This window comes from Oncorhynchus keta, chromosome 11 (assembly GCF_023373465.1).
Source record: "Oncorhynchus keta strain PuntledgeMale-10-30-2019 chromosome 11, Oket_V2, whole genome shotgun sequence".
Taxonomy (NCBI): Eukaryota; Metazoa; Chordata; class Actinopteri; order Salmoniformes; family Salmonidae; genus Oncorhynchus; species Oncorhynchus keta.
In genome coordinates this window covers 1,340,257-1,354,903 of record NC_068431.1, presented here as the reverse complement: position 1 = coordinate 1,354,903, position 14,647 = coordinate 1,340,257, and the positions used below count along the sequence as shown (strand labels likewise).

Genomic DNA, 14,647 nt, shown 5'->3' with positions numbered 1-14,647 from the left:
CTGTACGTTGTCCTGTCACTTCCTCTCTGTTTACATCTGTACGTTGTCCTGTCACTTCCTCTTCCTCTCTGTTTACATCTGTACGTTGTCCTGTCACTTCCTCTCTGTTTACATCTGTACGATGTCCTGTCACTTCCTCTCTGTTTACATCTGTACGATGTCCTGTCACTTCCTCTCTGTTTACATCTGTACGTTGTCCTGTCACTTCCTCTCTGTTTACATCTGTACGTTGTCCTGTCACTTCCTCTCTGTTTACACGTTGTCCTGTCACTTCCTCTTCCTCTCTGTTTACATCTGTACGATGTCCTGTCACTTCCTCTCCCTCTCTGTTTACATCTGTACGTTGTCCTGTCACTTCCTCTTCCTCTCTGTTTACATCTGTACGTTGTCCTGTCACTTCCTCTTCCTCTCTGTTTTACGTTGTCCTGTCACTTCCTCTCTGTTTACATCTGTGATGTCCTGTCACTTCCTCTCTGTTTACATCTGTACGTTGTCCTGTCACTTCCTCTCTGTTTACATCTGTACGTTGTCCTGTCACTTCCTCTCTGTTTACATCTGTACGTTGTCCTGTCACTTCCTCTCTGTTTACATCTGTACGTTGTCCTGTCACTTCCTCTCTGTTTACATCTGTACGTTGTCCTGTCACTTCCTCTCTGTTTACATCTGTACGTTGTCCTGTCACTTCCTCTCTGTTTACATCTGTACGTTGTCCTGTCACTTCCTCTTCCTCTCTGTTTACATCTGTACGATGTCCTGTCACTTCCTCTCCCTCTCTGTTTACATCTGTACGTTGTCCTGTCACTTCCTCTTCCTCTCTGTTTACATCTGTACGTTGTCCTGTCACTTCCTCTTCCTCTCTGTTTACATCTGTACGATGTCCTGTCACTTCCTCTCTGTTTACATCTGTACGATGTCCTGTCACTTCCTCTTCCTCTCTGTTTACATCTGTACGTTGTCCTGTCACTTCCTCTCTGTTTACATCTGTATGATGTCCTGTCACTTCCTCTTCCTCTCTGTTTACATCTGTACGTTGTCCTGTCACTTCCTCTTCCTCTCTGTTTACATCTGTACGATGTCCTGTCACTTCCTCTTCCTCTCTGTTTACATCTGTACGATGTCCTGTCACTTCCTCTCTGTTTACATCTGTACGTTGTCCTGTCACTTCCTCTCTGTTTACATCTGTACGTTGTCCTGTCACTTCCTCTTCCTCTCTGTTTACATCTGTACGTTGTCCTGTCACTTCCTCTCCCTCTCTGTTTACATCTGTACGTTGTCCTGTCACTTCCTCTTCCTCTCTGTTTACATCTGTACGTTGCTCTGTCACTTCCTCTCCCTCTCTGTTTACATCTGTATGATATCCTGTCACTTCTTCTCTGTTTACATCTGTACGTTGTCCTGTCACTTCCTCTTCCTCTCTGTTTACATCTGTACGTTGTCCTGTCACTTCCTCTTCCTCTCTGTTTACATCTGTACGTTGTCCTGTCACTTCCTCTTCCTCTCTGTTTACATCTGTATGATGTCCTGTCACTTCCTCTCTGTTTACATCTGTACGTTGTCCTGTCACTTCCTCTTCCTCTCTGTTTACATCTGTACGTTGTCCTGTCACTTCCTCTTCCTCTCTGTTTACATCTGTATGTTGTCCTGTCACTTCCTCTTCCTCTCTGTTTACATCTGTACGTTGTCCTGTCACTTCCTCTTCCTCTCTGTTTACATCTGTACGATGTCCTGTCACTTCCTCTCCCTCTCTGTTTACATCTGTACGTTGTCCTGTCACTTCCTCTCTGTTTACATCTGTCGATGTCCTGTCACTTCCTCTTCCTCTCTGTTTACACGTTGTCCTGTCACTTCCTCTTCCTCTCTGTTTACATCTGTACGTTGTCCTGTCACTTCCTCTTCCTCTCTGTTTACATCTGTACCTTGTCCTGTCACTTCCTCTCCCTCTCTGTTTACATCTGTATGATGTCCTGTCACTTCCTCTTCCTCTCTGTTTACATCTGTATGATGTCCTGTCACTTCCTCTTCCTCTCTGTTTACATCTGTACGTTGTCCTGTCACTTCCTCTTCCTCTCTGTTTACATCTGTACGTTGTCCTGTCACTTCCTCTTCCTCTCTGTTTACATCTGTACGTTGTCCTGTCACTTCCTCTTCCTCTCTGTTTACATCTGTACGTTGTCCTGTCACTTCCTCTCCCTCTCTGTTTACATCTGTACGATGTCCTGTCACTTCCTCTCCCTCTCTGTTTACATCTGTATGATGTCCTGTCACTTCCTCTCTGTTTACATCTGTACGTTGTCCTGTCACTTCCTCTTCCTCTCTGTTTACATCTGTACGTTGTCCTGTCACTTCCTCTTCCTCTCTGTTTACATCTGTATGTTGTCCTGTCACTTCCTCTTCCTCTCTGTTTACATCTGTACGTTGTCCTGTCACTTCCTCTTCCTCTCTGTTTACATCTGTACGATGTCCTGTCACTTCCTCTCCCTCTCTGTTTACATCTGTACGTTGTCCTGTCACTTCCTCTCTGTTTACATCTGTACGATGTCCTGTCACTTCCTCTTCCTCTCTGTTTACATCGGTACGTTGTCCTGTCACTTCCTCTTCCTCTCTGTTTACATCTGTACGTTGTCCTGTCACTTCCTCTTCCTCTCTGTTTACATCTGTACCTTGTCCTGTCACTTCCTCTCCCTCTCTGTTTACATCTGTATGATGTCCTGTCACTTCCTCTTCCTCTCTGTTTACATCTGTATGATGTCCTGTCACTTCCTCTTCCTCTCTGTTTACATCTGTATGATGTCCTGTCACTTCCTCTTCCTCTCTGTTTACATCTGTACGATGTCCTGTCACTTCCTCTTCCTCTCTGTTTACATCTGTACGATGTCCTGTCACTTCCTCTTCCTCTCTGTTTACATCTGTACGATGTCCTGTCACTTCCTCTTCCTCTCTGTATACATCTGTACGTTGTCCTGTCACTTCCTCTTCCTCTCTGTTTACATCTGTACGATGTCCTGTCACTTCCTCTCCCTCTCTGTTTACATCTGTACGTTGTCCTGTCACTTCCTCTTCCTCTCTGTTTACATCTGTACGTTGTCCTGTCACTTCCTCTTCCTCTCTGTTTACATCTGTACGTTGTCCTGTCACTTCCTCTTCCTCTCTGTTTACATCTGTATGTTGTCCTGTCACTTCCTCTTCCTCTCTGTTTACATCTGTACGTTGTCCTGTCACTTCCTCTTCCTCTCTGTTTACATCTGTACATTGTCCTGTCACTTCCTCTCTGTTTACATCTGTACGTTGTCCTGTCACTTCCTCTTCCTCTCTGTTTACATCTGTACTTTGTCCTGTCACTTCCTCTTCCTCTCTGTTTACATCTGTACGTTGTCCTGTCACTTCCTCTTCCTCTCTGTTTACATCTGTACGTTGTCCTGTCACTTCCTCTTCCTCTCTGTTTACATCTGTACGTTGTCCTGTCACTTCCTCTTCCTCTCTGTTTACAGCTGTACGTTGTCCTGTCACTTCCTCTTCCTCTCTGTTTACATCTGTACGTTGTCCTGTCACTTCCTTTTCCTCTCTGTTTGCCTACTGTTGCCTCAGTGAATACCAATATATAGTATGTTTAGTGTCTGTCTCAGTCCTACATGATACTGTCCTGTATAGTATTGCAGTGGAAGAGAGAGGAGAGAGGGGGAAAGGGGGGTAGGGAGAAAGAGAGGAGAGAAGGGTTAAGGGGGTAGGGAGAAAGAGAGGAGAGGGAGGGAAAGGTGGGTAGGGAGAAAGAGAGGAGAGAAGGGTTAAGGGGGTAGGGAGAAAGAGGGGAGAGAGGGGGAAAGGGGGATAGGGAGAAAGAGAGGAGAGGGAGGGAAAGGTGGGTAGGGAGAAAGAGAGGAGAGAGGTGGAAAGGGGGGTAGGGAGAAAGAGAGGAGAGAGGTGGAAAGGGTGGTAGGGAGAAAGAGAGGAGAGAGGTGGAAAGGGAGAAAGAGAGGAGAGAGGTGGAAAGGGGGTAGGGAGAAAGAGGGGAGAGAGGTGGAAAGGGAGAAAGAGAGGAGAGAGGTGGAAAGGGGGTAGGGAGAAAGATGGGAGAGAGGTGGAAAGGGGGGTAGGGAGAAAGAGAGGAGAAAGGGGGTAGAGAGAAAGAGGGGAGAGAGGTGGGATAAAAGCATCTGCTAAATGGCATATATTATTATTATTATTATTATTAGGTGGAAAGGGTGGTAGGGAGAAAGAGAGGAGAGAGGTGGAAAGGGTGGTAGGGAGAAAGAGGGGAGAGAGGTGGAAAGGGGGTAGGGAGAAAGAGAGGAGAAAGGGGGGTAGAGAGAAAGAGGGGAGATAGGTGGAAAGGGGGTAGGGAGAAAGAGAGGAGAGAGGTGGAAGGGGGGGTAGGAGAAAGAGGGGAGAGGGTTGGGAGAAAAAGGGGTTAGAGGTGGAAGGGGGGGTGGGAGAAAGAGGGGAGAGGGTAGGGAGAAAGAGGGGAGAGAGGTGGAAGGGGGGGGAGTGACAGGAGGAGCATATAAACAGTCCCTACCTTGGAGGGCTGCAGTTCTGCTACTGTATTCTTATCAGCATTCTAATTTGTTCTATCTGTCCCATCCTCTTTCTCGCCCTCTCTCTCCCTCAAGTGTATGTGACCTCTCCCATCTGACCTTTGACCTCCGTCTTACTGTGTGACTCCTCAGCATGGCCCTGGAGAAGCTGCTAGGCTTTGGGAAGCAGCTGTTGCGTGTCAAGGTTGTGGACTGTAACAGTGAAGATTCCTGTCTGTCCCGATGTCTCAACACCTTCGACCTGGTGGCTTTGGGGGTGGGCAGTACTCTGGGTGCTGGGGTCTACATCCTGGCTGGGGCCGTGGCCAGAGAGAATGCAGGTAATGTACTGTAGTATAGTAGTAGTAGTATTGTAGTAGAGTGTAGTATAGTATAGTAGTAGTAGTAGTAGTAGTAATAGGAGTTTTAGTAGTTGTAATAGTAGTTTTAGTAGTAGTTGTAGTAGTGGTAGTAGTACGAGTAGTAGCAAAATAGTTGTAGTAGTAGTAGTGTAGTTTTATAGTAGTAGTACTGTAGTAGTAGTAGTAGTAGTAGTAGTAGTATAGTGTACTATAATAGTAGTAGTAGTAGTAGTAGTAGTAGTATTAGTAGTAGAAGTAGTAGTACTGTAGAAGTGGTAGTAGTAGTTTAATAATAGTAGTATAGTAGTACTAGTATAGCAGTAGTATAATAGTAGTAGTATAGTAGTCATAGTATAGTAGTAGTATAATAGCAGTAGTGTAATAGTAGTAGTATAGTGGTAGTATAAACGTATTATTATAGTAGTAGTATAATAGTAGTAGTACTGTATTAGTGTAGAGTAGTATAGTGGTAGTGTAATTGTAGTAGTGGAGAGTAGTATAACGGTAGTATAGTATTAGTACTGTAGTAGTTTAGAGTAGTATAGTGGTAGTATAATAGTAGTAGTACTGTAGTAGTTTAGAGTAGTATAGTGGTAGTATAATAGTAGTAGTACTGTAGTAGTTTAGAGTAGTATAGTGGTAGTATAATAGTAGTAGTACTGTAGTAGTGTAGAGTAGTATAGTGGTAGTATAATAGTAGTAGTACTGTAGTAGTGTAGAGAGAGTAGTAATAGTGGTAGTATAATAGTAGTAGTGCTGCAGTAGTGTGGAGTAATATACTAGTATTATAGTAGTAAAATCGTAGTAGTATAGTAGTAGTATAATAGTAGTAGTATAGTATTATAGTGGTAATATAATAGTAGTATACCTTGTTACGGGTAACAATCCTTCATTGAAGTGCTTATATTATTATTCATATTATTTGTCAATTGTGGGAATAAATGAAGATAATCAAGATTTGTATTTTTTAATAGCTAGATGGACTGAGGTGAAGTAAGTAGGACAAAACACACATCACGACAAGAGACAACACAACACTACATAAAGAGAGACCTAAGACAACAACATAGCATGACAAGAGACAACACAACACTACGTAAAGAGAGACCTAAGACAACAACATAGCATGACAAGAGACAACACAACACTACGTAAAGAGAGACCTAAGACAACAACATAGCATGACAAGAGACAACACAACATAAAGAGAGACCTAAGACAACAAGATTTTTGTTCTATTAATAATGTAAAATGATCATCTGTAGAGAAAGACTCATGTGAAGACCAAAATACAGAGGAAACCTCTTGATGGAATTAAAATCTTTAAGTCCTGGAAAAGTCCAGGGCTGGATGTCATAGCAGTTGATCAAACCTTTTTTTTATGTACTCATGTTTTAACCACTCCTATAAAATGGCAGACATTTTTATTTTACATGGACGATACATTGGAGATAATATAAGTGGGGCGGTAGACTAGTGGTTAGAGCATTGGGCCAGTAACCAGCAGGTAGACTAGTGGTTAGAGCATTGGACTAGTAACCAGGGTTTTGGGCCAGTAACCAGCAGGTAGTCTAGTGGTTAGAGCATTGGACTAGTAACAAGGGTTTTGGGCCAGTAACCAGCAGGTAGACCAGTGGTTAGAGCATTGGGCCAGTAACCAGGGTTTTGGGCCAGTAACCAGCAGGTAGACTAATGGTTAGAGCATTGGACTAGTAACCAGGGTTTTGGGCCAGTAACCAGCAGGTAGACTAGTGGTTAGAGCATTGGGCCAGTAACCAGGGTTTTGGGCCAGTAACCAGCAGGTAGACTAATGGTTAGAGCATTGGACTAGTAACCAGGGTTTTGGGCCAATAACCAGCAGGTAGACTAGTGGTTAGAGCATTGGGCCAGTAACCAGGGTTTTGGGCCAATAACCAGCAGGTAGACTAGTGGTTAGAGCATTGGGCCAGTAACCAGGGTTTTGGGCCAATAACCAGCAGGTAGACTAGTGGTTAGAGCATTGGGCCAGTAACCAGGGTTTTGGGCCAGTAACCAGCAGGTAGACTAGTGGTTAGAGCATTGGGCAAGTAACCAGGGTTTTGGGCCAGTAACCAGCAGGTAGACTAATGGTTAGAGCATTGGACTAGTAACCAGCAGGTAGCCTAGTGGTTAGAGCATTGGGCTAGTAATCAGCAGGTAGGCTAGTGGTTAGAGCATTGGGCTAGTAATCAGCAGGTAGGGTAGTGGTTAGAGCGTTGGACCAGTAATCAGCAGGTAGACTAGTGGTTAGAGCATTGGGCCAGTAACCAGCAGGCAGCCTAGTGGTTAGAGCATTGGGCCAGTAACCAGCAGGTAGCCTAGTGGTTAGAGCATTGGGCCAGTAACCAGCAGGCAGCCTAGTGGTTAGAGCGTTGGGCCAGTAATCAGCAGGTAGCCTAGTGGTTAGAGCATTGGGCCAGTAATCAGCAGGTAGCCTAGTGGTTAGAGCGTTGGGCCAGTAATCAGCAGGTAGCCTAGTGGTTAGAGCATTGGGCCAGTAACCAGCAGGTAGCCTAGTGGTTAGAGCATTGGGCCAGTAACCAGCAGGTAGCCTAGTGGTTAGAGCATTGGGCCAGTAACCAGCAGGTAGCCTAGTGGATAGAGCATTGGGCCAGTAACCAGCAGGTAGCCTAGTGGTTAGAGCATTGGGCCAGTAACCAGCAGGCAGCCTAGTGGTTAGAGCATTGGGCCAGTAATCAGCAGGTAGCCTAGTGGTTAGAGCATTGGGCCAGTAATCAGCAGGTAGCCTAGTGGTTAGAGCGTTGGGCCAGTAACCAGCAGGTAGCCTAGTGGTTAGAGCATTGGGCCAGTAACCAGCAGGTAGACTAGTGGTTAGAGCGTTGGGCCAGTAACCAGCAGGTAGCCTAGTGGTTAGAGCATTGGGCCAGTAACCAGCAGGTAGCCTAGTGGTTAGAGCGTTGGGCCAGTAATCAGCAGGTAGCCTAGTGGTTAGAGCGTTGGGCCAGTAATCAGCAGGTAGCCTAGTGGTTAGAGCATTGGGCCAGTAACCAGCAGGTAGACTAGTGGTTAGAGCGTTGGGCCAGTAACCAGCAGGTAGCCTAGTGGTTAGAGCATTGGGCCAGTAACCAGCAGGTAGCCTAGTGGTTAGAGCGTTGGGCCAGTAATCAGCAGGTAGCCTAGTGGTTAGAGCGTTGGGCCAGTAATCAGCAGGTAGCCTAGTGGTTAGAGCGTTGGGCTAGTAGCCAGCAGGTAGTTTAGTGGTTAGAGCATTGGGCCAGTAATCAGCAGGTAGCCTAGTGGTTAGAGCATTTGTTCTTAACTTGTCTAGTAAAATAAAGGTTCAATTAAATTATTGGAAACCATAGAACACTATGAACAATCTGGTGAAACGAGGCCTGGTGTTCATAGATGACTTTGAAAAGGCCTTTAATAAAGTAGGACTGGAGTTTATATACGTAACTGCCTGGAATACTGTGATTTTGGAGAATCTCTTACACAATGGGGTAAAGTTATGTACAGTAACCACAAAATGTGTCAAATAGTGGCTACTTCTCAGAATGTATTAAACTGTCAAGAGGAGTAAAAACAAGGTTGTTCACTTTTAGCATATTTATTTACCACGGCCATCAAAATGTCAAACTGTTAAATTAGATCCAACAGTAAAAACAAAGGTGTTGACCATTGATGTTTTCCCTTAAATCCTCAATTTGGATCCCTCCACAGCCTCATAGAGGACTTATATAATCTTTCTGACCACTCTGGATTACAACCCAAAGTATATATTACTTATCAGTATATATCAGTATATATTACTTATCAGTATATATCAGTATATATTACTTATCAGTATATATCAGTATATATTGTACCATATTACATATTGATTCACAAAAAAATACAAACTCAGTATTTGTATCAAAAAAAAAAAAAAGTTAGTGTAGCAGTAGTAGTAGTAGTGATAGCAGTACTGTACTAATATAGTAGTAGTATTATAGTAGTAGTAGTAGTGATAGCAGTACTGTATTAATATAGTAGTAGTAGTAGTAGTAGCAGTAGTAGTAGTAGTGATAGCAGTACTGTATTAATATAGTAGTAGTATTATAGTAGTAGTAGTAGTGATAGCAGTACTGTATTAATATAGTAGTAGTAGTAGTAGTAGTAGCAGTAGTAGTAATAGCAGTACTGTATTAATATAGTAGTAGTATAGTAGTAGTATTAAAGTATTATAGGAGTAGTAGTACCGCATTAATGTAGTAGTGGTAGTAGTAGTAGTAGTAGTAGTGATAGCAGTACTGTATTAATATAGTAGTAGTAGTGGTAGTAGTAGTAGTAGTAGTAGTGATAGCAGTACTGTATTAATATAGTAGTAGTAGTGGTAGTAGCAGTAGCAGTAGTAGTGATAGCAGTACTGTATTAATATAGTAGTAGTAGTAGTAGCAGTAGTAGTAGTAGTGATAGCAGTACTGTATTAATATAGTAGTAGTATTATAGTAGTAGTAGTAGTAGTGATAGCAGTACTGTATTAATATAGTAGTAGTATAGTAGTAGTATTAAAGTATTATAGGAGTAGTAGTACCGCATTAATGTAGTAGTGGTAGTAGCAGTAGTGGTAGTGTGATTTAGTATAGTAGCAGTAGTGGTAGTAGTAGTAGTACGGTATTAATATAGTAGCAGTATTATAGTAGTAGTAGTATCGCATTAGTCTTGTAGTAGTCTTGTAGTAGTAGTATAGTGTAGTATAGTAGAAGTAGTACTGCATTAGTATATTAATAGTATTATAGTGTAGCATAGTAGTAGTAGTGATGTATTAGTATAGTGGTAGTACTGGTGGTAGTATAGTGTAGTATAGCAGTACAGTAGTACTGTATTAGTATAATATTAGTATAATAGTACTATTTTGGTGGCGGGCGGTTCTCTGGGAGTTGGGATTTAAGTCCTGACTGGAGCTGTGGCCAGAGAAAATAGAGGTTTTTTATTTTTTATTTATTTCACCTTTATTTAACCAGGTAGGCTAGTTGAGAACAAGTTCTCATTTGCAACTGCGAGCTGGCCAAGATAAAGCATAGCAGTGTGAACAGACAACACAGAGTTACACATGGAGTAAACAATAAACAAGTCAATAACACAGTAGAAAAAAGGAGAGTCTATATAAATTGTGTGCAAAAGGCAAGAGGAGGTAGGGGAATAATTACAATTTTCCAGATTAACACTGGAGTGATAAATTATCAGATGGTCATGTACAGGTAGAGAGAGATATTGGGGTGCAAAAGTGCAGAAAAGTAAATAAATAAAAACAGTATAAAAACAGTATGGGAATGAGGTAGGTGAAAATGGGTGGGCTATTTACCTATAGACTATGTACAGCTGCAGCGATCGGTTAGCTGCTCGGATAGCTGATGTTTGAAGTTGGTGAGGGAGATAAAAGTCTCCAACTTCAGCGATTTTTGCAATTCGTTCCAGTCACAGGCAGCAGAGTACTAGAACGAAAGGCGGCCAAATGAGGTGTTGGCTTTAGGGATGATCAGTGAGATACACCTGCTGGAGAGCGTGCTACGGATGAATGTTGCCATCGTGACCAGTGAACTGTGATAAGGCGGAGCTTTACCTAGCATGGACTTGTAGATGACCTGGAGCCAGTGGGTCTGGCGACGAATATGTAGCGAGGACCAGCCAACTAGAGCATACAAGTCGCAGTGGTGGGTGGTATAAGGTGCTTTGGTGACAAAACCGATGGCACTGTGATAAACTGCATCCAGTTTACTGAGTAGAGTGTTGGAAGCCATTTTGTAGATGACATCGCCGAAGTCAAGGATCGGTAGGATAGTCAGTTTTACTAGGGTAAGCTTGGCGGCGTGAGTGAAGGAGGCTTTGTTGCGGAATAGAAAGCCGACTCTTGATTTGATTTTCGATTGGAGATGTTTGATATGAGTCTGGAAGGAGAGTTTGCAGTCTAGCCAGACACCTAGGTACTTATAGATGTCCACATATTCAAGGTCGGAACCATCCAGGGTGGTGATGCTCGTCGGGCATGCGGGTGCAGGCAGCGATCGGTTGAAAAGCATGCATTTGGTTTTACTAGCGTTTAAGAGCAGTTGGAGGCCACGGAAGGAGTGTTGTATGGCATTGAAGCTCGTTTGGAGGTTAGATAGCACAGTGTCCAAGGACGGGCCGGAAGTATATAGAATGGTGTCGTCTGCGTAGAGGTGGATCAGGGAATCGCCCGCAGCAAGAGCAACATCATTGATATATACAGAGAAAAGAGTCGGCCCGAGAATTTAACCCTGTGGCACCCCATAGAGACTGCTAGAGGACCGGACAGCATGCCCTCCGATTTGACACACTGAACTCTGTCTGCAAAGTAATTGGTGAACCAGGCAAGGCAGTCATCCGAAAAACCGAGGCTACTGAGTCTGCCGATAAGAATATGGTGATTGACAGAGTCGAAAGCCTTGACAAGGTCGATGAAGACGGCTGCACAGTACTGTCTTTTATCGATGGCGGTTATGATATCGTTTAGTACCTTGAGCGTGGCTGAGGTGCACCCGTGACCGGCTCGGAAACCAGATTGCACAGCGGAGAAGGTACGGTGGGATTCAAGATGGTCAGTGACCTGTTTGTTGACTTGGCTTTCGAAGACCTTAGATAGGCAGGGCAGGATGGATATAGGTCTGTAACAGTTTGGGTCCAGGGTGTCTCCCCCTTTGAAGAGGGGGATGACTGCGGCAGCTTTCCAATCCTTGGGGATCTCAGATGATATGAAAGAGAGGTTGAACAGGCTGGTAATAGGGGTTGCGACAATGGCGGTGGATAGTTTCAGAAATAGAGGGTCCAGATTGTCAAGCCCAGCTGATTTGTACGGGTCCAGGTTTTGCAGCTCTTTCAGAACATCTGCTATCTGGATTTGGGTAAAGGAGAACCTGGAGAGGCTTGGGCGAGGAGCTGCGGGGGGGCGGAGCTGTTGACCGAGGTTGGAGTAGCCAGGCGGAAGGCATGGCCAGCTGTTGAGAAATGCTTGTTGAAGTTTTCGATAATCATGGATTTATCGGTGGTGACCGTGTTACCTAGCAGTGGGCAGCTGGGAGGAGGTGCTCTTGTTCTCAATGGACTTCAGTGTCCCAAAACTTTTTGGAGTTGGAGCTACAGGATGCAAACTTCTGCCTGAAGAAGCTGGCCTTAGCATTCCTGACTGACTGCGTGTATTGGTTCCTGACTTCCCTGAACAGTTGCATATCGCGGGGACTATTCGATGCTATTGCAGTCCGCCACAGGATGTTTTTGTGCTGGTCGAGGGCAGTCAGGTCTGGAGTGAACCAAGGGCTGTATCTGCATTTTTTGAACGGAGCATGCTTATCTAAAATGGTGAGGAAGTTACTTTTAAAGAATGACCAGGCATCCTCAACTGACGGGATGAGGTCAATGTCCTTCCAGGATACCCGGGCCAGGTCGATTCGAAAGGCCTGCTCACAGAAGTAGGACTGCCGGGGTGTTAAGCATATCCCAGTTTGGGTCACCTAACAGAACAAACTCTGAAGCTAGATGGGGGGCCATCAATTCACAAATGGTGTCCAGGGCACAGCTGGGAGCTGAGGGGGGTCGGTAGCAGGCGGCAACAGTGAGAGACTTATTTTTGGAGAGAGTAATTTTCAAAATTAGTAGTTCGAACTGTTTGGGTATGGACCTGGAAAGTATGACATTACTTTGCAGGCTATATCTGCAGTAGACTGCAACTCCTCCCCCTTTGGCAGTTCTATCTTGACGGAAGATGTTATAGTTAGGTATGGAAATCTCTGAATTTTTGGTGGCCTTCCTGAGCCAGGATTCAGACACGGCAAGGACATCAGGGTTAGCAGAGTGTGCTAAAGCAGTGAGTAAAACAAACTTAGGGAGGAGGCTTCTGATGTTGACATGCATGAAACCAAGGCTTTTTCGATCACAGAAGTCAACAAATGAGGGTGCCTGGCGACATGCAGGGCCTGGGTTTACCTCCACATCACCCGCGGAACAGAGAAGGAGTAGTATGAGGGTGCGGCTGAAGGCTATCAAAACTGGTCGCCTGGAGCGTTGGGGACAGAGAATAAGAGGAGCAGGTTTCTGGGCATGGTAGAATATATTCAGGGCATAATGCGCAGACAGGGGTATGGTGGGGTGCGGGTACAGCGGAGGTAAGCCCAGGCACTGGGTGATGATGAGAGAGGTTGTATCTCTGGACATGCTGGTTGTAATTGGTGAGGTCACCGCATGTGTGGGGGGTGGGACAAAGGAGGTATCAGGGGTATGAGGAGTGGGACTAGGGGCTCCATTGTGAACTAAAACAATGATAACTAACCTGAACAACAGTATACAAGGCATATTGACATTTGGGAGAGACATACAGCGAGGCATACAGTAATCACAGGTGTTGAATTGGGAAAGCTAGCTAAAACAGTAGGTGAGACAACAACAGCTAATCAGCTAGCACAACAAACAAAGGTAAAATGGTACAATGGTACAAAGGTAAAATGGTGTTGACTAGGCAACGGGCCGACAGATAAAACAAACAAGCAGAATGGAGTACCGTGATTAATGGACAGTCCAGCGTGCATCAGCTATGTAGCCAAGAGATCAGTGTCCAGGGGGCAGCGGTGGATGGGGCAGGGAAGCTGGACTGGCGAGTGTTATCTAGGTTAAAAAAACTAACAATGACTAAATAGCTTGTAGCTAGAAATTAAAAATAATAGCGATTCCGTATCACATTGGGTGAGGCAGGTTTCCGGAAGGTATAAACAAATTAAAAATCGAAAAGAGATAGAAAGTAAATATGGGTCCAGTGAGTGATTGGGACGCGGCGATTCAGACGGTTAGCAGGCCTGTGCTAACAAGCTAACAGTTCGTAGGCCGGGGCTAAACAAGGTAGCAGTTAGCGGACCGGAGCTAAACAAGCTAGCAGTTAGCAGGCCGAATTAGCAAGCAAGGAGATAGCAAGGGCTAGAGAGTTAGCCTTTGGGGGACGTCGCAATGGGGTGAGTCTGTTTATTCCTCTTCATGCGGTGACATCGATAGACCGGTCGTGGGCCCGGGTATTGTAGCCCAGGAGTATGCTACGGTGGTAGCACAGGTGCTCTGGCCGGGCTAGCTTCAAGCTAAGTGAGTGGAAACGCTAGCCAGGAGTAATCATCCGGGGTTGCGGTTTAGCTAGATAGCTAGTTGTGAAGATCCAGCTGAAAAATGTTCCGTTTGCGGTGGGAATCCGGGGATGAAAAATAAATAGGTCCGTTATGCTCTGTTTAGAGTCGCGTTGTTCGAACTGGCGAGAGCTTTCCAAGCTAAAGGTTAGCTGATGACCGGTTAGCTGAAGACCGCTAGCATAGCTGGTGGTTAGCTGGCTAGCTTCAGTTGAGGGGTTCCGGTTCTGAAGTAAATATAAATACTTTAGGAAAAATAGCTACATTGGGTGAGGCGGGTTGCAGGAGAGTATTTGGAAGCTGAGGTTTAGCAAAATGTTTTTAAAGAGATATGTGAAGAAAAATATGTGAAAAACGAAAAAGAAACGATATATACAAGGGACACGACACGACAGGACGACTTACTGCTACGCCATCTTGGATCACCAGTAGTAGTATATTAGTAATATAGTAGTAATATAGTAGTAATATAGTGGTAATATATTAGTAATATAGTAGTAATATAGTAGTAATATAGTAGTAATATAGTAGTAATATATTAGTAATATAGTAGTAATATAGTGGTAATATATTAGTAATATAGTAGTAATATAGTGGTAATACCCTGGGGGTATTACTCTGGAAGCTGGAGTGT

At 44.4% G+C, this 14,647-nt stretch overlaps 1 protein-coding gene across 26 annotated transcripts in view; it reads left to right on the top strand.

The window, feature by feature from the left end:
• LOC118379924 (high affinity cationic amino acid transporter 1-like) overlaps positions 1-14,647 on the top strand; it is a 77,052-nt gene that overhangs the window by 12,879 nt on the left and 49,526 nt on the right. For all 26 annotated transcript variants that reach the window (XM_052529028.1, XM_052529024.1, XM_052529005.1 and 23 more), the window contains exon 2: positions 4,665-4,852. In XM_052529028.1, the coding sequence (XP_052384988.1) occupies positions 4,666-4,852 (187 nt within the window). In that variant the 5' untranslated portion in view covers position 4,665. The remainder of the gene's footprint in view (positions 1-4,664; positions 4,853-14,647) is intronic.